The sequence below is a fragment of the Crassostrea angulata genome, chromosome 9 (assembly GCF_025612915.1).
Source record: "Crassostrea angulata isolate pt1a10 chromosome 9, ASM2561291v2, whole genome shotgun sequence".
In the NCBI taxonomy this organism is placed as follows: Eukaryota; Metazoa; Mollusca; class Bivalvia; order Ostreida; family Ostreidae; genus Magallana; species Magallana angulata.
The window spans coordinates 25073982-25101011 of record NC_069119.1 but is presented as its reverse complement, the minus strand read 5'-3'; the positions used below and the strand labels follow the sequence as shown (position 1 = coordinate 25101011).

The following is a 27030-nucleotide window of genomic DNA, read 5'->3' as shown; positions in this document are numbered from 1 at the left end:
GCACAAACAATCCCCAAGAGCATGATACATTACCTTATATGCAAACAAACTGTTTCTGTATCACATATTTTAGATAAACTTTGACAAAGTATGAATTCATATCCATTCCATGTGAACTTACAGTGTTTTTAACAAAATTACACATAAGTTTTCCTAATGTATGGTAAACAAACTAATTATGTATTGATCAGATAAACTTTTCTGAATCCAATCTGAGGCATATAAGAATTGAGTTGTACAATATAATAATTTTTCAACTTGTGCTACATATAAATAAAGAGAAAACAATATAAAAAGGGTATTATAACGGATGGGGATTATATATATATATATATATATATATATATATATATATATATATATATATATATATATATATATATATATATATCCTTACATGAGCATCAACAATACTGCTGTTTAATACTATTTAGTTCTTTCATTTTAAGATTACACAATGCAGAATTTGCATGTCTATAGCAACTTTAAGATATTAAATGTATAATGAAGGGATATTGAACAATTTTGAATCATTTTGAATATGTATTACTAGATAGCAATAAAATTAAAATGAACGGTTCACATGTCTGGCAATATATGAGAAACTGGCCATTTCGCACCTTAATCTTTTTTTAAGAGTCCCTTCACCTATTGTACCTCTAATCCTCTTAGAATAAACCCAACCCGTTTCAACTTATGAAACATCAAGGTATGTCGCTGCCAAACAATCATAATTAGCTGTTTGTGTTGGTTGCTAATCACGTGATTGATCTAACACTGGTACAGCAGCAAGCCCAGGAAGAACAATTTACACGCAACACTATTGGATAATTAGCTGTTTGTGTTGGTTGCTAATCACGTGATTGATCTAACACTGGTACAGCAGCAAGCCCAGGAAGAACAATTTACAAGCAACACTATTGGATTCTCCATGTTTAACGAAAGTTTGTAGTTTCAGGCTTATTATGGGAAGAAAAAAATTACCTGGTACAATGCAGAAGAGGAGAAGGAAATATACAAGCTCTTCAAGTTAAAGGTATTTTGACGGATCCAAAATAGAAATAATGACATCTATTTTGACATTTATTTCTTCTTGAAGCTAGTTCATTCTAGTGTTGATATAGTTGAATAGATTGTATGATAATTAATCAATAAATTGATAACGCAGAAATGTTAAGGCTCAGTATGAAAATATCAACGGATTTAAACGCTCATAAAACGATGCATCTATTATAATGAAATATTTATGTAAATTTTTTTTTTGTAATTTGATGGTGTTTTTTATTTGATATTTTATCGGGAATATACATGTATTATGAAATGTGTTGATCTTTATTATTTCAACTTTTACTATCATTTCCATGCTTCTCTTTATTTATTGAAACCAAATAACTTTACAGTTTCTATGTGTAAAACAAAAGAAAACCATGTCAAAAACAGGTTGTTGCTTCCCCTTCCCCTTTCCCACGCTTTGCTACCTCTGAAACATGTATATGTAGAAAAGGAAAACGAATGGCCAATGCGTTTCGCTAATACACCCAGCTGGGTATATAATTCGCGCAAATTAATTGATATTGATCGTTACTTACATGAATGTAATGGATATAATATACAATTTCAATTCATTATTTTTCAGGATCATAAAAAGTTAAAAAGGTGCCTGAACATGGACCCTTGGTGTTCTGGCCAAGATGTGTTACGGTGTCATCTCTGTAAGACCGCGGCTCCGCCTTTGTACTGTGACATTTGTCATTTAAATCTTTGTAAAGCCTGTGTTGGGGAACACCTCTTAAATGAAATCAAAGAACACAAAATAGTGCCATTTAAACAGCGAGGATCTACTACTAAATGTCAAAAACATTTTTTGAAAATATGTGAACTTTACTGTGAACAATGCGAAATATCTATTTGTAATTATTGTGTTTCTTCTAAGGAACATCAAGCTCATGATGTAGTAGACATTTTGAAAAGTTTAGAAAGCAAGAAAGCTGTCGTACATGAAGATTTACAAGAACTGGAAACATCCATTTATCCGAAATATCAAGAGATTGTATCCAACTTCCCAGTTCAGAGAGATGATCTGATTAAAAATTCCCAGAAATTGAAAACGGCTATTAACATGTATGGAGAAGAATTGCACAGAAAAATAGACACCATTATCAAAAGACTCAATTTTGATCTTGAGGAAATGAACTCCAAACACCTGATTGTCCTGAAAAAGCAAGAAGACGAAATCAAAAGCACAATTTCTGAAATTAGAGCAAGCATCGCCGATCTGAATATATTACTGAACTCCAATGATATAAGCCTAGTCTCTGCATACACATCCAGAAATGCTGAATTCCGAAATTTGCCTCCAAAACTAACAATTTCCTTACCACGCTTTACCCCTCAGAAGATTAACATAGAACAACTTTATCGACAGTTTGGTTCTCCAACGATTTCACCCACAACAGAAGAACATGGCTTCAAGTTGGATTCTACAGGTGTTGAATCTTCTCTTGACAGACAGCTCATTGATGTACCACTGATCATTTCAGATATAAACACAGGGTATCGAGGAGTGTCTAGTGTGTGCTGTCTAAGAAGTGAACAAATATGGATGTGTGGTTGCAGAAACATTATGCGACTCTATAGCATCATGGGGGAAGTGATGAAGTCAATCGAAACCAAGTCAGGAAACTGGCCACAGGATATAGCAGTTACAGAAAGTGGGGATTTAGTTTATACTGACAAAGATGATAAAACTGTCAACATAGTTATTAATGCACAGATACAGACAGTGATTAGACTACATGAGTGGAAACCTCGCGGTGTCTGTTGTACCTCCGCTGGTGATCTCCTGGTTGTAATGGACAGTGATGATAACAAACAAACAAAGATAGTGCGTTATTCTGGATCAAAACAGACACTTTGTATTCAATATGGTGGAGATGGACAACCTCTCTATTCACCAGGGGGTACCAAATACATCAGTGAAAACAGGAATCAAGATATCTGTGTGTCAGACCTAGGAGCAAATGCAGTAGTGGTGGTCAATCAGGCAGGGAATCTCCGGTTTACCTACACTGGTTCTCTATTTACTACCAAGGGAACATACAATCCATTTGGCATCACTACAGACACTCAGAGTCGGATACTTACAGCAGACTATATAAACAACCGCATCGACATCCTGGACCAGAATGGACAGTTCCTCCGCTACATTGACAACTGTGATTTTAACCATCCATACTGTCTATGTGTTGATACAGGAGACAACCTCTTTGTGGCCGAGTACCACACAGGCAACGTGAAGAAAATCCAATATTGCATGTAATCAAAATGTGAATATTTATATATAGTGTGTACATATGTTCTACCATCTGTAGACAAATTATGTGAAAAATATTACTTGGTTAACAATACGATAAACAGAGCAAGTGAATAAATAGTTTTAAATGTGTTTACAAATTTCTGTTTTATTTCTTAAGAAATCCGGCTGTGACCTTACTGCTACGGACGATCTCACTGTGGCAACTTGGTGTCATTATGTCTGTGTATGAATGCATGTTTACTGAAAACAATTTGGCGTCATTAAACGGTATATCGTGTAGCGAATAGTTACGTTTATTTGAATGTCTTAGATTAATAATGATTACATTCTTATACTTTTAAGGCTGATTGAGAGTATATTTTGTATAAACTAACTTGTAGTTATATTGAGTTTGAAGGTCCGCAGTCAAAAAGGCTGACAGGCAGATAGATAGAGATAGAGAGAGAAAGAAAAAGGGAGATAAAGATTAACCTTGGTTAAGATTATAACACATTGATTAATGTGGCTCTATACACCACTTTTTGGTGACGCAGTGCGCAAAAAGGTAAATCTGGAAGAATGCAATTCCGGTACTGGCTGATTTAAACTGAGGCGAATTATATGGGGACCGCTCTTTTGAAAATTTGTTATATGAATAGATTTAATTTATTGGAAAATTAATTAACAAGTAATGTGGTATGTGACACCTTCACGTTGTGTCGTATTATTTATCGAAATAAACAATAATATCAAGTATAGTTTTTAAAATAGTAGTTTCTTTCCCATCACCGACATCTTACAGCGTAGCGCAGTGGGGTAGTGGGTTCACTACAAATCTGGAGGTCATGAGTTCGAATCCCGTTGAGGACGATAACATTTTTAACTTTCCAAAATTTTATAAAACGTATTTTTTGGTTGAATACTGTGAAAGAAAATTCTAAACCGGTGAAAGTATTTCAATTATGATAAACTTTAATCCACATTAATATCGACAGATGTTCCTTAGCATTTTAAAGGGATGGGGGGGGGGGGGGTATATATAGATCCTATTAGTTAATTTTCCCCTTTGTTTATTTGACTTAGTTTGTATTTAAGCGAATATATTCATTTATATAGGCCTATAATGAAATGTGTATGTATTTATTATTCCAACATGATATTTAGGAAATTTTCTTCAGCTAAGAAATGAAAAGTCCCCAAGGTGTTTGGGCCTTGGGACTTAGGAACTTCAAGGATAACTCTCACCAGAGGAACTTTCACACCAAATAAAATTTAAAATATTTTTTGTGTTTATTTGCAATTATTTTCATTCAATTTTTTATGTCACATTTATTAAAATACATTTTCTTATAACATCAAGCAGCTTTTTCAGATGATTTGTCAACAGAGTAAGAAAACATAAAAAATTATGTTTTGGGGAAATACTAAAAAAAATTGCAATATTAACATTTTTGAATGTTAAGAAGTGTTATATTTTTTTAAGTGTCCGAAGTAAGTATCCATCATATGACAAAAAAATTCTCTCAATTTGTTAATAGTTAAGTTTTTAAAAATCATTTTACAAAAACACGAAAAAACATTAAAAAATTCTTTAAAAATACCTATAGTATCCCCATTATCATTTTAATATTTGATAAGTATATGTTTTGTGGTCTTCTATTGAAAATTGGAATAAACTGTGGGTGTATAGAGCCACCTTAAATATGGTCGCCGGTGTAATTTTTCTGCCACTTCAAAAAAAAAAAACGTTGATCAAGAAGCAATTTACCAAAAATTTAAAGTTTAAAAAAACTTATATATGATATAAAATACGGTAAGCATCCAGCTTGACATGAAAAATTGCAGTAATCCGTGTGATACTGGTATATACGAGAGTTGTTCAAACATGTGTTAAAGGATCCCTTCATTGGGGGAGGCTGCATTGTTCACAGCAGTAAAAAAGGATTTCTTTTCTTTTCCCTTTTTTTGATCTTCACACCAATCATATTGTTGTTGTCACTTAGGACATTCAACACAAATTTCAAAATTATTAGTGAAATGTGAACATTAAGAACATGTACAATTTTTCCTTGAATTTTTAAAAAACGTCAATTGAATTTCAGCATGCCTGGTAAAATGTTTACTGAAGGAGAACCCTATAAATCTGTGTTGAATAGAGTAAATTAGAAATGGTGGGTTCATTTAAATGGTCATATTTTTCTTAAACGTCAATGGAATTGCCAACATGGGGAATACTTTTCTCAGAATTGCATAGGCTTTCTTAGACAACATGTCTTTTCATAGAATGTTAGTGCAAGTTAAACCCTATAAATTAATTACAAACATATTTTGAGCCTTTGACCTGTGTTCTATGATACATGTACCTTACTAATTTGCATATTGAAAGGAATGTATAATGGTATATAGAAGGAAAAAAAGGAAAATTGCAGACTGTTTAGGATGGAACCCTTAATATGATACAGATGTTCAACATATAATTATATCAATAATATATTTCACTAATTTAAAATTCAAACTTATTGAATCCCAAAGCAAAATCTTCTTTTTTCTTCATATATAAGAAGTAGAAATGCATTATGAGAAACCAGGTGATTAACTCAGTTAACGCAGTGTTAGCTAACCAATGCGTTAAACTGCTTTTGATCAACAGAATTTAACCACTGCGTTAGCTAATCTCTCGGTTAGTATTTAAACACGTCGTTATCCTTATCACGGTGTTAAATTTAACGACCTTTCCAAACACCGGGCCATGGTTGTTGAACTTGATAGAAGGCGAGGCTTTTACAACCCAACATATTTTTGTAGACAGTCGGTAATTAATCTGCTAAATGTGTTTTTGTCAAGGCATAAAAAATAAAGAAAGAAACATTTAAGGGTGATGTTTACTCAGGATTTGAGTTTTCATATTCGGATTGTTATAAAGTTCAATGTCATGAGTAAAATTTGTTCTAAACACAAAAAGTATGTATGAAATAAATTCTTATTGACATAACATTTAATATTTCTACTATATTATGGAATTAGGCTCAAACAAAAATAGACTTTTAGCCAAAACAGAGAAAATTCGGACTAAATTTCGCAAATTTTCGCTGAAACAATTTTGACAGTACTCTAATATTAAAAGTTAAGATTTTTATTTTTTTAGTCTATATAATTTCGTATATTTTCTATTGGTTTTACCTCACTTATTCACTAAAAAAAAAATCGTATGGCACAAATTGCAAAAATATTGAAAAATGCTTAAAAACGATGAAAGACGCCATATCTTAAAATTTTGATCATTGACCTCATATGAATTTTATGTCAACAAAATAAGGTCAATATAAGTATTTTAATACCATAAATGTTTTTGTATTATCATCATTCAATTTTTTTGTAAAATTGGATGAAAAATGGGTAGGGATTTGAAAACTGATAAAGGAAATTCGGACTGGAATTTTTTTTTTTAATTGTTAATAAAATTTCAATGCTTTATATTTATTTAGTGCCTTATCCATTCATAAACTGTATATCATTTTTTAAAGTGTTTAACTGTTTGTAATATTTTTACAAGAAAATCTCAATCGTAGTGTAAAATGTTATGCGATTTTTCTTGATTTTTCAAAATATATTCAATGGTCATTAACTCAAAAAGTAGGTCATTGACATACTTTTTTGAAAGAGAAAAGTAAAACTACAATCAAAGGTCTATAATATACAATTATTTAATGCTTGAGCAGTCAATAGACCAGAATATTTTTCCCGAGGTGCAGGGAACAGCTCAGTACGATCTATTGCCCGAGGCCAACGGCCGAGGGCAATAGATCATACTGAGCTGTTCCCTGCACCAAGGGAAAAATTCTGGTCTATTGACTGTTCAAGCATTAAATAATTGTTTTATTACCTAATTCCTTCTTAAGTTTTCGGGGATTACAATTTGCATATTGCAAATGTTTTTCGTGCCATTATGCAATGTATTAAGATTTTTTTTTCATTTTTTACATGCACAAAACCTGTTGCATGCATTACAACATCTCAATTTAATATAAGTTTACACAAAGAAGGGGGGGGGGGGGGTCTTCAACGCATTATCTTTTAAATAGTCTTTTACCTTATATGAGGCTTTTAAACTGTTGATTAGTTGATTATTTGATACTCCATTTTGAATTTGGTTTCACCAAGTACTAAAAACAGCGTCTATGTAAAGGAATATACATTCCCTGAGAACTATCGAAAGGATGTAACATTAATTAACATACCCGCGTTCTTAAATACGTTGCCGGTCCAATAGATTGCAGTCTATTGACCGGCGGTCCAATAGATCACAGTCTATTGACCGGCGGTCCAATAGATCGCAGTCTATTGACCGGCAGTTCAAAATAGACGCAAATATTTAATTTGTAATAAAACAACAAAATATCTTTGATTAGGTAATAACATACATTATTATGCCTTCTGTCAGTTTGTCACTATATATTCAATACTCATCTATTTTTGCATAGCATCAAAGGATTCATATAGCATAAGCATACTCTGCCGAAATAGATCACGACAAATGTTTTCAGCGAAAATCTTTCAAGCGCGGACAGCGGGATTCGAACTCACGACACGAAAATCAGTCCGGCTTGAAGCCGAACGCTTTACCGCTACGCTAAATTAGCAGTTATTATAATCAACGGTATTTATATGTATAAAACGTAGATATATGCGACTGACATCAAGCAATTAAAATTATTCATTTTTTCAAAAACACTTCATTATTGACGGTAATTTTAAAGTTAAAGTTTCTTATAAACTTTTGAACAAATTGATTGAACATTTTTCAAAGAAATTCTACATGAGAATCACAAAAAACGCTTTTTTAATTGACGCTTGATAAAGAATGTACAAGAAAAAAAATTCAATGCGATTTTGTCTGTTAAACATTTCGAGTTTTCTCGGTAAGGCCAAACGTCTCTCATTTCTTGAAAAGAACATAAACCTTTGTTGACTTTTTATTTTACTGTCTTAAATAAACAATTAAATTAATTGATTAATTTGAAAAAAAACAAAACAAACGCTTGCTTTTCCGGTGATTATTTTTAGGGACTTGTCAACACTCGAACGTCACAGCTACTTAAAGCAAAGTACGTCAGCATATTCAACAGTCGGCATAATAATAACAATAGTGTTGTGTTGTGCATGTACTATGCCTAAATAGTAGTCAGGGTTTGATACATAGTGCACGAGCCGGACTATTTAGGCATAGTACATGCACAACACAACACTATTATATAAATAGATGACTTTTCATTATCATCAGTGGAATTTTTTTTTTCATTCTGAGTAAACGTCATCCTTAAGCATTGAATGGTTATTTTTGGGTGTTGTCGGTCCTATGACAAACCAAGCGGTGCAGACAAATTGAATACTGCGCGTTAGCGCGGTTTGATAATATGTTTGCACCGCTTGGTGTGTCATAGAACCGACGATATAAAAAAAATTTCAGTGCTTATGCTTCATAACAATAATTTGTTTGATAGGGTGTATACCGGGGCTTAACATTTTGAAAAACACAAAAGGAAATCATGTTTTAAACGGTCATTTTCAATGAAATATGAAGGAAATAAGGAAAAAGTTTTGGAGTTTTGTCCATTTTTGACTAAAAAGAATACATCTAGAATGCCTACAGTCTCCGCCAAAACGGATTTAAACAAGCTCCTGACCCTCTCTTTAAAATGAAGGCAAATTGATTATAGGTATCAGGCATACTTTTTCCGTTATTTAACATGAATTTTAAGAAATTGTTTACTTTTCTACATAATCAATTATGACATCACAATGGCTCTAGCACCAAGAAGACACTCTGGAATAATTTACTAGACCTTGACCTTAAATAAAAAAATCATAACTTTTTGCATAAATTATGACGAATTTATATCTGTGAAGCTAAGCCACGAGTACATTATTCACACAGAAACAATAAATCAAATCGATTACATATTAAAACAAAAACCTTTTCTGATTGAATATGTTCATCAAAAGTCACTAGAATAAAACGACCACTCGTTGTTAAATAGCTGAAATACAGCTGTTTGAAGAGAAGATGCAGTTATCACAATTTTAAGATCACATTAGCCATGTCTGTTTTGCCCGAGCATCAGGCAATCAAATAATCTTTAAGAAACAAGTCTTATCACCGCCAGCATCTCTCTCTTTTAATCTCCGCACATACTCTGCGTGTAGAGTTATCCCCATACTACAGACTGATAAAACAATCTAAGCCCCACGTATAAACACTGCGCTTCTTCCACGACCCCGCCAAATGAATGGATCGAGCTTACCCTCGGAGGATGTGAAAATATGCTACAGGATTTGAATGTCAGCATGTCTGCCTGTGTTGGTTCCCGAATTGTGTCTAATGTGTACAAAGATGGATAAATTGGACATACTCCCCACTTTATCTGGTAGGTGTCGGACTTCTGTTCTGTGAATATTTTGAAATGCTGTTGAATTGATTTATAATTTGTTTTGGGTCAATATTTTGTGGATTGTCCAAGGGTTTGTTTGAATGAAATTAAAAATGGTTTACCAAGTAGGCACAATGGACAAATACTGTGATAATTCTGGCATCTGAGATGATGTCAATTCGTATATCTGCTGTCACCATAAAATCCACAAATGTTGAGCCCTACAAATGATCATGCTTCAACAGAAAACAATATTCATATCGCTTACGCTAATTTTTATTCAAAGAAATCATATTTTTTCATTAGGGTACAGTACAAGTAACATGACTGATAGCTTACAATCTTGAACTCAAAGTAGCATTTAAAAAGCTATCGTTCTATTTTGTTGTAGGTCTCGTTCAGATTGCAAGCTGATTGCCATCATAAGAGTGCACGGCTAGTTGAGTAATTTAAAAAACGTTTCAGGATGGCACCCATATCCAGTGTAGTACTTTTAGTTTTCTCGATAACGACTACAGTGTCTGGACAACTCACCACCAATTTCAACTTGACAGCCGACATGGATCCGTTAGAAGAATCCATCCTCACTTCCATCTTACGAAGCGTCGACGAAAAATTTGAATCCCTAAGTACCCGAATAAACACGATGGAACGGGGATTGAATACTTTACAGTATTACAACTTAAGGCAATTCAGAACGGTCAACACCCATCTTCACACAGTGGATAATTTATTACAGAACCTCGGCACTCGTCTAGAGCAACAAGACATTGGGAACGGGGAGCTAGCCACGTCGCTGTTGCTAATAAAGCGAGAAGTCAAGAACGCCGCCATGATGAATCAAGAGTCGTTTGACAAAATGGCCGAACGAATGGGGAGTATGTCCCATGAGCTTGGAATGAAGGTTGCATTAGTTGAAAAGTCTATAATCAAGGCCATGAATGATACAGCGATCCAGCAAGACGAAGTAGCTAGTGTTCTTCGAGAGATTGTCGTCTCTGAACGAGACAGAACGAAGCAGATTTGTTCGGAATCTCTGGCCAAAGTGCAGACCAGGATCGACGATTTGGAGAACATGACGATTAACAAAATAGCGAACTTTGAGAATGCGACGATGAGTGTGATAAGCAATATGAATGTGACAATCGATCCCGTGAACGTTGATATAAATGCAACCGCAAGGAGGTTGCTAGAAGAGAGACTACAAGAGTTTAATGATAACGTTTTGGATTCGATACGATTCTACAGACACACTGGTGATCTGGTGGAACGCATTGTCGGAGCGACGGAATCTGTAGCAGACGATCAGGTCAAATTGCGCGAAGACATCAAACATTTCCTGGAACTGCAGGTAAATCTGACGATTGGATACGTACAGAATGCTGAAAGACAAGACGACATCAGTAACGTGATACCTAATGATGTTAATGACATTATTGTTGAGAAGTCGACTAAGAATTGTGAAATAACTTCGGCAGTAATGGAAGAAATTCAACTCATGTACAGAAACGGATCCCAGGTGTTAGATGTGATCGCTGAAATGACAAGATCGTCTCAGAATGAACTAAAAACCACGATACAACAGCTTAATAACGAAGTGTTCAAACTCCAGGAAATAAGGAGCGAAGAAGAGACTCCGCATCCGGAAATGCTTAGTGGACAAATTGATTTCCATTTGGAGGAGATTTCGAACAACACGAGGGCGGTGTTTCATATCGTAGAAGCCATTGCATCCAACACTGGTTGGATTCCCTACATCTTTTCCAACTTACAGTTTCTTGAGAATCAAATCAACCAGACTTTGGTTACGGCGAAAATGGCCTTCCGGTCAGCCTCGCTTCAGAATTCCAAAACCCCTTACACTCTCAAGGACCAAGGTTACCAAAATGGTCCACATCTGTCAGACGATCCCAATCTTATGTCTAGCACTCCAAGAAATCAAGACACGAAGACCTTCTCTGAGAAGGATGTAGAATCTGCTGAAGGTTGGCTGAGTCTCAACCAGACGATGGAGCTACAGACTCGGTTTGAATTCGTGTACGAGACGAACAAAAGAGTCAATCGTATACTTCCAGCTTTGACTCGACTTCTAGGAGAGCCAGGTCTGTATTGCAATCTTGCATGTCCATACTGGTTAGATTTACATATATACAACAATTTATCAAGGTACATACAACTTAACAACTTAAGTAATATGTATATATCTGTGCCGTTAAACTATTGTAAACTACAATGTACAAGTTCTGTTATATGGTAATTTCAATGGTATCTAATTTAGTATTACATGCATGCCCTATGGTAGGGTTGCATCGGCGAATGGTCAAGATCCCTTCCTTGTGGGATATCGAGGTATATATTTTTATAAGAAGTTTGTTTTTTAATGTATGATCGACCCACTCCCCCTCCACGTGGGATAATTCTTGGATCTGCCATAATCATATAATAGTATTACATGAAAAAGACTTGATACTCCAAACTAATGTTTTAATTATGAACGGTGGTGTATAGGATGACAGACTTTGGTTAGATTAAGTGACAGACAGTACTGTAGATTCCTTAATTTACGTGAGAACTTAATTACGCAAATCCGCTGCGAGAATATTAAATCGCGAGCGCCAAACTTTTGGTACAATTTCTATCAGAGAAATAAATCCGCTATCTTAAAATAATTAAGAATTTCTCCCAACGTTACGAAAATAATTTTTTCTCGCGTTAAATTAGAAATCTACAGTATATACTAGTACATGTAAATGATGGTTAATTGTCAGTGTACTCTATAATATCTATACTATTTTTTTTTAGCTCCATTGTTTCTATAATAACATTTTTTATGCGGTAGATTGTTTGAAGTTAAACTGAACATTGTTTTCAGCGTAATAACCACACAAACTACTGTTGTTGTCCGTTTTATTTATTTTAGAAACACGCCAGTCTCACGGTATAATTATACATTCCTCTGATGCTGTATTTGTTTGTAAACAATTATTACTCATTGGTAAAATCGCTCTGTAAAGATCAAGATAAAACGCTCTTTATCTCAAATGCACTTTGCGAATCGTGCGAGAAACACCCACGTTTTATCCTTATAGCAGAAAACACTGATACATGTACACCAAAACAACGAAAGATTATAATAGCATCCTCACATGCAGTTTTTATTTTAACAGATCGGTTCTTCTCCGTAATATGCATGTCAGCATTGCACATTAATTTTGCTTTTTATCACCATCTCACTTTGGGTAGTGTACATGTATATAATACTTTGCGCAGTATACACAATGCTCATATTTTTTTTTTTAAGGCTTACTGTATAAGTACGTCAATTTTTGACAAATTGTATAAATATATGCATACGATTATTAAAAAGCTTTAATCAATAAACCCGCTCTATGGTAAGCATTAGACTAGGTTTCTGTTTTCAATTACATGTAATACAATATCATGATTCTTTAAGGATGAAAAATCTGGACAATCGATAACTGAAATATTTTCTAGTTTAAATTTTCTATAGTAGAGCATGTTGTCTGTAATCTGGAAGGTTAAAACGTTCAAGACTTCCGCAATCTACGTGAATTAGCCAAGTCGTCATGAACATAAACTTTTTAAAGATAAAGTTCGACGAAACATGAGTTAGGCTGAGTAGCTTGGTTTTAGTTCTCATCGCATCTGTATCTACATTTTAGAGCCCTTTGTTGTAATGGTGGACGGAAGCAGTGAGTATGAAGGTCGAGTCGAAATCTACCAGAAAGGCCGCTGGGGGTCGCTTTGTAAACCCTTGAGTCATGTCGAGGCTTCTTACATATGTCGTCACCTTGGATACCTCGGCGGAATTGCGTCAGAGCCCGGATATTTCGGGGAAGGAAGCGGAGTGTTCTGGAAAATGAATTTTACCTGTTTGTTGTCAAGACAATGCTCCATAGCTAGACCTGTTTTAGATTCCAGTTTATGTGATCATAAATACGACGCAGGCGTGATTTGTGGTGAGAAAATTAAACGGTTTTGTTAATATACTTTTATATTATTCCGTCATCCTTCGATCTTGTCAATCATTCATATTTTTAAAAAAAATTATCCGTTTTGTTTATTTCTTCATGTTTGATTAATATCAGTTTGTTTTCTTTCTTATTTCATACACTTTCTCACATTTAAATCCTTAAATTTTGATTTTAGATAATATGATTCGACTATGGTTCGAGTCCAAGGATGACTTGAAGGTAAAAAGAAATACAGGCTTTCTTGAGATCCACCACCGCGAGGAGTGGATCCCAGTCTGCAGTGATAACTGGACCGAAAACAACAGCAAGGTGGTGTGTCAACAGCTAGGCTACAACGGCGGTATGGCCACGCCCCCTACCGAAGAGGTCATGACCTATCATCCGGACACGTCCGTTTTCTATTCGAATATTACTTGTACCGGAAGTGAGAAGAGATTGACAGCGTGCGAGTCTGCGCTGAAGGTGAATGGCTGTTCCTCTAAACTCCCTGTGTTCATTCAATGTATACAATGAAATTAAGGTTAAAGGTTACATGGTTATACTTTTTTTAAAATCATAAGAGGCATGTCCAGTGACAGGCATAAGCACTTCTCTGCAACTTGTCTACAGTATTAATTTTACAAATACCATTTGTGATGTTATTTAAACCAATATGGTTGTATTTTAAAACTTCCTTGTTGGGGAAAAGTTCATACATTTTTTTTAAAGTTGTTTTTCTTCTTTTTTGTTGTTTGTGAAATTTTTATGCAGTAAAAGATCGCAAGCATAATGCTTATTCTTTTGCAAAATCGTAATGCATTGTAAGCACTGGCCTCTGGATTATAATGATTATTAATACTTGGTGTTATATTGGCATGAGTAATCAACTACATGTACATTGTACTGAGCTCGATATAAAAGATCCGTTTGTAATTCGTCAATATTTGTAATATATATTCAAGTACGTTTGTATAATTAAACGTACATATATTATTGACAAAGATTTGGATATTAGACAAGTGAATGTGAAATGATGGGACAATTGATAAAGCAGTCGACACTTACTCAAAAGAACCTTAGCGATTAGTGTTTGTGTTGAAAATGTTTTTTTTTACATCAAAACTTTCAATCGGCCCTGTTAGTTAGACATTCGTCTCGAAAAATATTTGACTTGTATTGTTTGATGTTTTTCATTATTTTGTTTATGGAGAAAAAAGGTGGAGCTAACTGCCAGAATGTATGGGGTTTACAAGTAATACAGTCATGCATTTTTCTCTAAAAGTTTACAGTTTGATTAAGTTAGATTAATTGTTGGAGATATTCTAGAATCACAATCATGATATTCATACACACATACTTTGATTTTATAAATTAATTTTGTTAATTAGGTATTATTTATAAGAAAAGTGAAACATTCTAGACTTTATCTTGTTTGTCTGTCTTGACACTTGTGTTTGAACATCAAAATTAAAATTCCTAAAATACAAATTTTCAAGCTAAATGTATTTGATGTTTTTATTTTGCTATAATTAAGATTCTATATGTTCTTTTCTTTTCGCCTCCTCGTCTCTATTATTTACAGATTCCTCTCTATTCTTTACCGTCAGATTATCAAAATTGTTCAGCACCGAGTCCTCAGACTGAGTATTTTCTGGTAAAAATCCTTTCGAGTTCTCGTTTACCTCCTCGTTAATTAATCTTTGCACTAATTTATTTGAATTTCCTAGTGCCAATTCGTCTGAATTTCTTAACACCGACATATCTTTACTCTCTGGCGTTGAATCGTCTGAATTTCCTGTCGACACTTTACTTTTAAACCCTAGTTCCCACTTTTCTTCAACATCAACAGCAATGTCGTCTGTTCTTTCTTGTGACAAATTGTTCACACAATTTCTTTCTTGTTCACTGTTTTCTGTATATTCATGAAAAGTTTGCGAATTTTTTTCTGTTTCATGGTTTTTCGATGATTTTCTATCTGAAACTGCGTCGCTTCCGTTTTTGTTGTCATCACTATTTGAGACGAAAGCACAGTTTATGTAAATACCCTCATCTTTAACACCAGGTTCATCATCTTCTATGGCCGAATCGCTGATTTCAGAAACACTCTCTAATTCCTCTGCAAAATGATAATAAAACATCATAATTTTTGCAAAAATATGATACAACGTTATGTTTCAGAAGTGTATGTATCCATGTATGCACACGTACGCTTAAATTAAACTGATTTTGTAAAGATATAATTCTATCATCTATAGAATTTAGAAATTCATAGTGAAAACGTATTTACAAAATTAATTTACAGCTGTATAAATCTATAAAGTATAATGTGTCGCCCAATGATAAACATTTTAACAATTAAATGTTAAGACCAATGGTGAAAATGAATTTTTATTTTGTTCATTCCGATAAAAATATTTTATCAGAATGAATAAAAGAAAATTTATATGAATAATAAATTCATTTAGTAGTCTTCTATCTTCGTTTAGTTACTATCATTAATTCATATCATATGATATATTAAGTGTATTAATCTCATTTTTACATTTGGCGATGAGGGGATTTCGACAAACTAAATGACATAATACCGAGACTAAAATCCGGAACCATGGAGGCGAGGCTACTTCCGGACTCGGCCCCGACTCCCGGTTGCCTAGGAAACATGAGCATGATCTTATCCCTCCTGCTTTGGTGGATTTCTTCTGAGATCTTCTCGAGATTGCGCAGAGCGTTGGAGTACTTAGCCTTTGTGTCTTTTATGGCCGACTGCAAGTCCGTCACATTCTGTTTTTGGTGCTGCAGTTTTATGTCCAGTTGTTGTTTTACCTCAAAATATGGACTGGAAGTTAGAGTTATTTTCGAATGAGTTAAAATTATACAACTCAAAATTTCTGGAATATTATTTTCATCCAATGAATTGTTTGCTAACTATTACAAACCCCTTGCAAATTGTACTTGAAAATTTTGATAGATTAGCAACTAGCATTTTCTTACCCTGCTTTCTGGATGGATTTGCTGAACTTCTTCTCAAGTTGCTTTAATTTCTTCTCACAGTTTGCACATTTGGTCGTTGCAAGTTGGTGCCGCTCCTCGCTTTCTCGCTTTTCTTTCTCGGCGTCCATAACCTGACGTCATAAACACTGGTTAAAATTATTTTATCGGAATATTGGTCAGCCTTTTCCGTCAAGTCGAGAATTATTCTCGATACGATAAAAAAGGCCGAGCAATGTTACTTTTGAGGGGTTTATTCATGATTAAGATAGTGGTCATTGCCGTAAACTTTTACAAAACATGCTGTTGAAGAGTTTTTCTGCAATATGCTCGTTAAAGTCCTAGCCTCATGAAACGCAAAAGAAATTATTTTTTCTGTTTATTTACCCGCATGGTGGCGTGGTTCATCATTTCCTGCCAGGCGGCTGATAGATTTCCCTCCCCATTCTGCAGCAGCCGCTCTTCCGCCAACGTCACGGTTTCCTTGGCAGCGCGATACACACTGATGGCGGACTGGTACTGACGGGCAGCCTTGAGGGACTCACCCTGGGCCTGAAATTGTAAATTCATGTGTAAGGGGTTCCCATGTAAATCCGCGATCCCATGAAAATCCGCGAAAATTAACCACCACGATGAAGCATCTTTACCCTTTTGGCTTCCTCCTTCAATTCGAAGTACGCTCGCGCACGCTGAATTGGCTTCCGCCGTTTTTCGGCGGCTTGGGCCAGTCTTTCAGAGGCTTCAGTGAAAATAATCTTGTAGTTACCCCTTGCTTCCTTTAAAAAAAGTAACCATTTAGCATATAAAATTCATGCTTCGTTTTCTTCTGAGTAAAATTTAAATTAAAAGAGAATGACTTTATTATATGTGTTAATCTATGAAAAACTACATGTACATGTATTTAGCAAAACATTGTTGGGGGGGGGGGGGGGGTGTACACAAAGTTTTTAAAAATTTTTGGCGTCGAATACACTTTGATGTAAATATGGTTATATAAGGCCATTAAGGATGAAAATAGTTTTTTTCAACTTACATCAAGTTCATTTTCAAGTTTGTTTATATCCGCGCTCGTCTGATTTAGAACGTTCAATTCTTCCTGCAAATAAAAGTGGATCATTCTTGTAAAAAATATACTCATAATGTTTATTCATAATTGATTATTGATTACAATAAAGTTGATATATGATATTTTCGACTTTATATACATTCTTTAACTTCATTCAGCAAGTTTTCAAATTTACTCCAAGGATATTGAAATTTAATTGAAACTTGCATGTCGCCGAATTCTATACATGCATAACAGGTGTACGTCTGTATAGGATGTTTATACAGTCATGTGCGGAGTGAACTTTAACAATGTTAAAAGCCCTTTTAAGAAACGCAACTACTCCATTTATTCTCATCATAAAATTACCGAAAATTGGCCTCCCATTGGACACAAAACCCCTTCCCCCATCTTCCCTGGAAAAAAATTTGGGGAGCAGAGAATGTACTCTGTTGTTAATTTCTTCTTGTTTTTTTTTTTTTTTGGGGGGGGGGGGGGGGGGGTACTACGGTTCTATACGTCATCTTGGAATTACCGATAACACATCTGTTGGATTTGAACAGACATTTAAAGTGAATACATGTAATGCAGGAAAACAACATAACTTTAAAAGTTTGACGCTTGTTGACTCATTTATAATTAATAAATATACATGTATATACATGTAATGTTTTCCCTGAATTTTGAGAGTATTAACGAAAAACCACTTCTTTCAAGTGTGGTTAACAGTTTCAAGATGTTCATGCTATAGGTATATACATAACAATACTTAATTATCTTCATAATATTACTTCCCCCTTTAATCCCAAACAAACAACTGACACGTAAGAAATAGATTTAAAATTCCAACAGTCGTAGACAAATGTTATCGTTAACTTAGGTGGACACTTATCTAGGGGCAAGATTGTTTTGTAAAGGTTTTATCAGCGTGGACTCCGACCTTTGTGATTAGGAAACAACAACAATCCGTGATCTCTCGACAATTGTAAAGGGAGAACTAGATCTAAATAATTGCATGCACGCATATACATGTTATTGCAGCCTGTCGAAAAAGTTAACATGGTTTTTACATACAAAGTACACACAAATAAAACAAAACCCAGACCTGCATATAGGTTTAATACATTCCAAAGCCATGCATGGTGCATTAAATCAATGTTGCTGTCATATCAGGCGGTTATCATTTAATTTGACCGGGAATTCCCGCTATATAAATAAAACAGAAGGGGGCGTTTCTGCTTTACCTGAACCCGGGGGTCCAAATCTTCCTTGTCATCCGGGCATTCGGAATCCGTCGTATTTGTCAATCCGCCGGAAGTTCCTCTTTCACTCATAACTGATCGACTCCGACGAACTTTTGATTTGATTGCATTAAGCATTAAATGACTGTATGGGAATTATCGGTGTACTTTCGATCCTGATTTTATCTTTAAAAGTTTGTAAGCCGTGTTACAGTGTATATATGTATATTTAAACGACGTTCATCGCTGGTTGAATGGACACGCGGGGGTTCTCGAGAGGGTTTTTTTTATTTGCATAAATTTAGAATGATCGATGCTACTTGTACAAAACTTAATGGTGAAGAGTTGGTAACAGCTTTTATTTTACGGCTTTCTTAAATCGCATGGCTTTACCAAAAGTCGTCAGAGCTCGGGATATTGAATGATCGCAAATCAAATCAAAACGATAACGTACTGCTGATGAAACAGGCGATACTTAACAGCATCCTATACTTCAGTGATGTACCTTAAAAAAAACTAACCAACATAATTATGTTCATCCGTTGCATTTTCAACAATCGAGAAACGCGGACATTTATTTCAGGAAATACTTGATAATTTCATAAATAGCATAATGTAAAGACGCATTTTACACGCATTGTATTTAATTACATGTACTGCAAATAATTAAGTACGCATACGTTTTAAAACAGTTTTTTTTTTCAGCGTTAATACACTTACACGCTTGAAACACACGCTCGCATTCGCATGCAAACACAATGCCTCGGTATTCAATAACCTACAAAATGTTTGTTTGTTTGTTTTTTTTTGTTTAGATTGCTATCGATTAAGTGTGTTTTGTGTAATTTATTAAAATTAACTTAATGAATTTTAAGAATATTCGAATTAATCAAAATTTAATTGTGCATGCACTGCTTCCTTTACATAATAAACGGACTTAATGAAAATCCCTTCGATATTATACTATATTTTTTTTCTACGTAACACACATCCCTGGCTTAAAAAATAATTATTGCAAATACTCGTGATCAAAACAGTGGTTAATCGTCTTTAACGTTAATTTTTTTTATTACAGTACGTTATTTTTGTAACATTTCAACAGCTGTGATTTGTAAAGAACTTATATCCTTCTTAATTAGTGCCTAAAAAAATATTTTATTTGTGGATCTGACGGGTATTTATTATATTTTTGATTTTTGCCAATGCGCCTAGCCTACTTTTCAAGAACATTTTTTAAATAGATGTTTAAATACTGTTTTTGACACAATGTCGAATGTGGAAAATATTGATAATTCATATCAATTTATATATACATAATTAGAAAAACAATTTTCAGCAGAACTGTTATTTTCAATGAATCAATTCGTTTGAAAGTACATGTACATGTACAATGTAGTTCAAAATCATTAAAACAGTGATGCAGGCATTTTTTTTTTCCAAAGTTCAACTCAAAATAACAGAAAGCAAGCCAGCTAGATTGTTTTCACTTTAATTTTTAAATAAAAAACATTTATGAATTAATAGAGCTAGTGCAGCTAAACAGTGCACAAAAAAATCAATTTAACTCATTAAAAAAAAAACTTAATTATATAACTGTCAATGCACTGTATAAAAAAAAACATTGTTCAAATAAACACAGACAGTAAAAACATAGTGTTTATCTGACAGTGTGGGAAAATTCTGAATGACATAGAAATAATACAGTCAGACTGATGGTGCAAAAATGGACGGACGTACTATAAGTATATAAGTGTTATATGCAAAATACTAACAAAATACTTAACGAAATGTCGTGAATAAGGACACATTTATAATTACATGAGATATGTATACTGGTATTCATAAATTAGGTAATGTTGTCCATAGTGTAAAAGATATTGAACAAATAAATTAACCATTTAGTTAACCATTCAAATGCAAAACACAATAACATACATGTATAATAAAAATGCATTATCTGTACCATAGTTGAAAACTTGTCCACTGAGGCCTAGGGTTTATCACACTTGGTACCCCCCTTTGTCAGGGAATCCAATATGCTCTTACATAAAGTTGATGTCACAATATATTTTTTATTACTTTTATGTGATACAATCCTCCTCTAATCTCGCCATTTTTTTTTGTTGATATTAAACTTTCTACTGACATGAGCACCTACTATCTGTCTATCTTATTTTCACAATCTCTTGAACTCATTCTGTTCTCATTCTCTCTCTCTCTCTCTTTGTATCATTCGGACTTTCTCTTTCATACTCTATCACCTTATATTATTCTGCCTGGTTTTTATGGGGTTTTTTGGGGGTAGGGGTATTTATTCTTTCATTTATCCATTCCTTCTCTCATTCATTTTCTCATATGGTCATATGGTATTGTTCTATCATATTTATTTCTCTCTCTCTCTCTCTCTGTCTGTCTCTCTCTCTCTCTCAGACTCTCTCTTGCTCTCTACTTTAGGGCTTTTTCCGTCCTAGGAGTCCGATTAGTCCTTGATGATGGAATGTTGTACTTTTCTCGGATCAGATCTAGCTCCTGTGAGTGTTTCAGATGCTCCCTGAGGTCCAGTTCTACCCTGTTCTGAGATCTCACAAGTGTGGAATTGGTCAGTTGTTCTATATCTGTTTTGACATTAAAAATTAAGTTTTAAAACAAAACACCTTCAATTACACTTTCATTTATTAAAATGAATAAATAGACCAAGTATTTTGAAAAAATTTGGCAAAGACAACTCAGAGAGCAAATATTTACTTTTTGATCCAGCTTTTTCTTTTTTATCTTCTGGTTTATCCTCTTTTTCATCTTCTTCATCATCATCATCTTCATCTTCCTCAGTTTTGAACCCAGCCTCCAGTTTTTCTTCACTAGTGACTTCTACCTCATCCAGCTGTTTGAGTTTTGGCAAGTCCTGGATGATCCTCCCCCTTAATGAAACAGAATGAAAAATTTTAATTTTAAAAAGAGAAGATAGAGGTACTTTGGCCTTGTGTTAAGACTAGACAATGAAAAAAACCCCCAAGAACAGCAGTGAAATGGATCGACCTCACCCGGAAAGAGAAAACCAGAAAGACCAAAGGGCAGGTGGAAGAGGACCATTGAAACAGGGATGAAGAGTTCGAGATACAACTGGAATAATATCACTAGAATTGCCAACAATAGGATTGGATGGAGGGACCTTGTTGCCGCCTTATGTTTAGAAATGCATGAGGAGAATGAATGAATTAATTAATTTTAAAAATCGTCAACTAAAAAGACAACAAGTTGTGCAAAGAGATATATACATATGTAATTAGGGACAGATTGGTCTTGAGGATCCTATTTAAAATCTAAGGGAATGGAAGTTTGGACGATGTAAGATTGATTTTATATATTAAATAAAACATTATATGGAACATATATTCTGTAATAGAGATATATAATATACAAATATTGACTGGGGTTGAGGGAAACATTGATTATATTAGCCCCCGAGGGACGAAATATTGCCAGACACGGAGCGGAGGGCAATATTTTCGTCCCGAGAGGGCTAATGTAATCAATGATGCCCGAAAACACAGTCAACATTTGTTTTGTTATATGAAGAAACAAACCAAAATTTAAGAAAGTAATTGAAATCACTGTAATTTTTTCAGCTCAACAAAGAATTCACGAATTTAATTTTGTGCAAAGTTCATTTCCAAATATCCTCAGCATCAAACGGTAACAGGTGATATTCCGCCGCCCGTTAGAATAAACATACAGATGTTCTACCTGAATTTACTTCACAGTAATTCGCAAATCCTTGTATACGTTATGATAGCAAACCCTCGCATTGCGCGTGTTGTTTACATGCCTTGACTGGCAGTCTATTATGACGTCACTTTGTTTTGGAGTCGCAAAGAGTTATTTACGTCATCGTTTTCGAAACAACAAATCAGAAGTGACTAATTGAAAAAGAGGGAATATTCTCTAAATTTTATTCCTAGCCGGTCAATATTAAAAAAAAATATTGACCGGTCAATATTTTTCGGACGAGCTAATACTATAATTATTGACTATTTGTCTATATAGAGTTATATAGTGAGAATATTCTACTGAATATAACAATATCATATTTGTGAATACCCCCTGTTCATATTTGGAGTGTACACACAGATATATATGTGATATTAGAAAGATAGATACACTTGTACATGTATATCAAATGTTGTACATGTACATGATCCCCGAGTAATATTAGGACAGGCTGTACCTCTGATTATATGTATGATAATACAATCTTAAGGTACATGTAAATAAGCATCTCCTAGTGTTTTCAAGGTCAGACGACATGTTCCTCAATTTTAGATAAGCTTTCTTGCAAAAAATTAGGGTACCTTACCAGGCATTTCTGCAAAATACTAGAGTATGCAATTTCCTATATAATCTTCTTGAAAATACACTTGAATTGCTGATATAAAAATAAATACATCTACAGCACAGCGAAACTCACAATATTATAACTATATCTCCGCCGGGGCGGGGCTTCGAACTCACGACCTATACGCTTCTGGCAGTGAACGGCCTTGATTCTAACCAATCGACCATCTAGACATATACCAAATCCAAGTAAATTTTGATCATTTTTAAAGTTATTATAAAATTAATATTCTTTATTGGAACTCTTTATTACGAGGAGACACAAAAAAGAATCTCGAGGAACGTGTCGTCTGACCTTAAGCCAGACTTTACATATGATAGAAATGCATAACAGATTACATACATGTTAGTATTAAAATACACCTGCATACATGTTCCAAGGACATACAGCAATGTAGTAAGCATAATTAGATGTACATCTTATGGTGATAGGGATAAACATGTACATGTGTACATACATGTATCTATAAATACATCAGTACAAAAATCGAATATAGAATTCCATACACAGAAGGCATACAATTATTGTACTTTATGCAATCCAGGCTTCATATTTGTTTTAGATGTACATATAAGATGTATTTTACATAACAACTGCAAAAACACCTGTACATGTACATAGAGTGTACACAGGTGTACATCTGCCACAAATTAAGACACCTGAGTTTTACCTGTGATCTGGGTGACTGGTACAGGGGTTTCCTTTTAGATTCAGTATGATCAGGCTCTGTGGAAACTCATCTAAAAAATGAAAAAAATAAAGTCTGTCACACAATAGCATCAATTAAAAGATCATTTTTAATTTGGGTTTTTATTTGAACTATACAATGTCATGTATGTCATTGGTTCAATAGTGTCTTAAATTAATGTTTAACAAAGTTTTCTTTTTCACGTTTTTCACTGAGAAATTTTCTTCGGATTGCGACATTATACTTGTATTTCTAATTTCTTACAATAAAGCTCTATCGCAAAATTTTCATTCACGTCAAAGTAAACTTAAAAAAAAAAAAGGTTTTGACATTCTGTTCATTATGTATTTAAAGTTTAATGTATCATTCAATCAGAGCACATGGAGGATAAGTAAGTCCATGCACAGGGTTGTCTCTAAAAATTGAAGTAGAAGGAAGAAATAAAAAAGTAGAAGGGGGTCTGGGGGTCTTGCTTATAGCTACATTGTGTTTGAAATGCAATAATAGTCAGGTAAATAAGGCATTATAGGCGGGGGAATTCCCCGCCCCCCGGTCTTAAAGACAACCCTGATGCATGTACAACAGTTTTACCTATGTCAAAGTCTTTAATGAGGTTAAGAGAGAGATCCAGGAAAAAGAGATGTTGTAGATGCTTCAGGCCTTCAACTACTTCAATCTGGTTACCGGAAAGAGTCAAAAACCGCAGGTTCGTCAGACACTCCAAGTTCTCTATACATTTAATCTGATTCTGTTGAAGAGAGAAAAAATACTGTGTATGATGATGACGCATTTCATGTGGTAACAAGGAGATGGGTTTGTGAAAACTGTAGATTCCTAATTAAACCTGAGAAATTAATATCCGCATAAAATCATGAGAAAAACATCTGGCAAATTTTGAAATCTCACTTTCATTTTTAAGAAAGATCTGATGTAAACTTATGAAACTATCATAAAAATTTGGCGTTCGTATTTCAGAAATACAGCCCTAACGCTTTACAATTAGTGTTGCCTTTTTTTTTTTTTTTTTTTTTTTTTATTATTTTTCATTCTGTTACCAGAAACTCTGAAAATAGTTTTGTAGTTTTGATATAAATATATGTATACATACATGCTGTAGGTAGAGATTTGTGACTTTCTTTTCCAGCAACTCTAAGCCATCAATTTCTGAAATGTTTTCTCTGTCTAGTCGTATGTGGGTGACTTTCTGCAGGGCTTCAAGACTGTTTAAAATTCAAAATTGTCAACATTAAATCAATTCAAATACAAAAGGTGAATTTCTTATCAGCATAAATATAATGATTAAAATAATCAAATAATATACACCTCTTTTTAATTTCACTGTACACCATAAATTGCATGCCGCTCAATTTACACAATTACATGAATGATACATATTTAAACTATGCTCATTTAAATTTAAAATGGCAATAATTGATTTAGGAATATTTCTATTTTCAATCCAAGTAAAAATGTAGTAGATAGAGTTTGAAGTATATAGCATTCCTTCTAGCACTGGTTAGTGGGTTAACCCTCAAGCTCAAATAGGTAGACTATGGGATTTGTGAGCCATAGAGGAAATACTTTTTCTGTTACATTATGGTTAACCCACTAGCCAGAGCTCGTGGGAATGCCCTATACTTAACTCTACCACATACGAGTAGTTTATAAATGTAACTTTATTTCATGCAATTAGAACCATCTTAACAAGAGCTTGGACGTTGGGTAGCTGTGTCAATCAGCAATGTGACGTTTGCCTGTCTATTTCATTGCTAGCCACCCAGCCATGGTTCTTTGAAATCAACAAGATTTGTCTGGCTTTTGAGCTAAGACTATGCAATTGATGTATATTTCGCATGAAACCAGCATCATTCATAACTTGTTTTGACATAGAAATAGAGAGCTATGCCCTACTGAAAGTCCAAGGTCTTGTTAAAATGGTTCTAAAAAACAAAGAAATATGTTATGTTTTATGACTTAACGAACATTTCTTCATGACTCCAGTCTTTTGCTTCCAGTGGTAAATGTCGCTTTACGATCAAATGCAGGGATAACCTCACTGGTTTGACAGCATCTAAATATATAATTCCATGTCAATATAATATATATCATGATAGTCATATAACATATTAGAATATGTCATTTCTTGATAAAACTTTTTTTCTTATAAAATTAGATATAGATATAGTTCACAGTTTAATTAATGCATGTACATGTAGCATGTTTACATATAACAACAACATTAAATGATTTTAGTCACTTTTTACCACACAGACTTGACACAATCTGAACATGCAGTCAAAAGTCATCATAATTTATTTGGTTAGAACACCTTAACAAAATAATTAAGTGGTCATAATGAAGACACAATTGTGCAATGTGAAGCTAAAAAAAAAATATGTATGAAAAAAAACTGTTGGTTCAATTTTACCATAAAATTCTCCGCATGCCATTTGGGAGTAAGTCAATGTGTAAATGAACTGTAAATCAGCATATTTCAGCACATGGCTGTTAAGTTAAATCAAGGTTAAATAGAAATACATTTGTACATTAAGTAAATACCAAAAGAGAAAAGGTCAGCATATCTCCCTAAATCTTCTCGCTCCATCTCAAGGGATTCGTTTTCATCCATCGCGTGCACGTTGTTCCCGGTTTGTTTACATCGACAACAAACACTCAATATTGAACTTGATTCGGCCGCGTTGATAGACGTTTATTTAATGCAGGTTGCACTACAGTATTAAATTCTACTATATATTCTTACCAAAATTGCACAACTTTACATACAGATTAAAAATTCAAAACGAACTTCTGGAAAAAATCCTCTTGACATCTTTTTAAACAACGCTTCATTTACAAGTTTCTAGCAAAATACACACGTGCATCCAGCAAGGCGTGCGACTTTGTTTACATCGAAGTTACACATGTGCTTGAAAATCAAGCCCGGGACTTTTCACCCCCCTCCAGAAACAACGCGCATC

At 34.1% G+C, this 27030-nt stretch overlaps 3 protein-coding genes across 4 annotated transcripts; 2 read left to right on the top strand and 1 right to left on the bottom strand.

Annotated features, from left to right (window-relative positions):
* The first annotated feature begins 803 nt into the window (after positions 1–803).
* Positions 804–3445, top strand: LOC128163549 (uncharacterized). Its single transcript, XM_052827179.1, has 2 exons — positions 804–1036; positions 1637–3445. Exon 2 carries the CDS (start codon positions 1667–1669, stop codon positions 3317–3319), a length of 1653 nt encoding a protein of 550 aa, XP_052683139.1. The 5' UTR covers positions 804–1036; positions 1637–1666; the 3' UTR covers positions 3320–3445.
* A 5952-nt stretch (positions 3446–9397) lies between these two features.
* Positions 9398–15198, top strand: LOC128162731 (uncharacterized). 2 transcript variants are annotated; one of them, XM_052826071.1, is made up of 5 exons: positions 9398–9720; positions 10115–11825; positions 12644–12661; positions 13407–13703; positions 13894–15198. In XM_052826071.1, the coding sequence occupies exons 2-5, from the start codon at positions 10190–10192 to the stop codon at positions 14229–14231; spliced, it is 2289 nt and encodes a 762-aa protein (XP_052682031.1). In that variant the 5' UTR covers positions 9398–9720; positions 10115–10189; the 3' UTR covers positions 14232–15198. The 2 variants fall into 2 exon arrangements, with proteins under 2 accessions (XP_052682031.1, XP_052682032.1); XM_052826072.1 differs by lacking the exon at positions 12644–12661 and having other exon boundaries at positions 9400–9720.
* Positions 15199–15226: 28 nt separating this feature from the next.
* Positions 15227–26748, bottom strand: LOC128162732 (sodium channel and clathrin linker 1-like). Its single transcript, XM_052826073.1, has 13 exons — positions 26612–26748; positions 26036–26123; positions 25161–25272; positions 24644–24800; positions 24035–24104; positions 21717–21889; positions 21540–21586; positions 17719–17781; positions 17333–17461; positions 17073–17237; positions 16689–16819; positions 16283–16533; positions 15227–15813 (listed from the first exon to the last, which is right to left on the bottom strand). Exons 1-13 carry the CDS (start codon positions 26679–26681, stop codon positions 15227–15229), a joined length of 2043 nt encoding a protein of 680 aa, XP_052682033.1. The 5' UTR covers positions 26682–26748.
* Between the last annotated feature and the right edge of the window lie 282 nt (positions 26749–27030).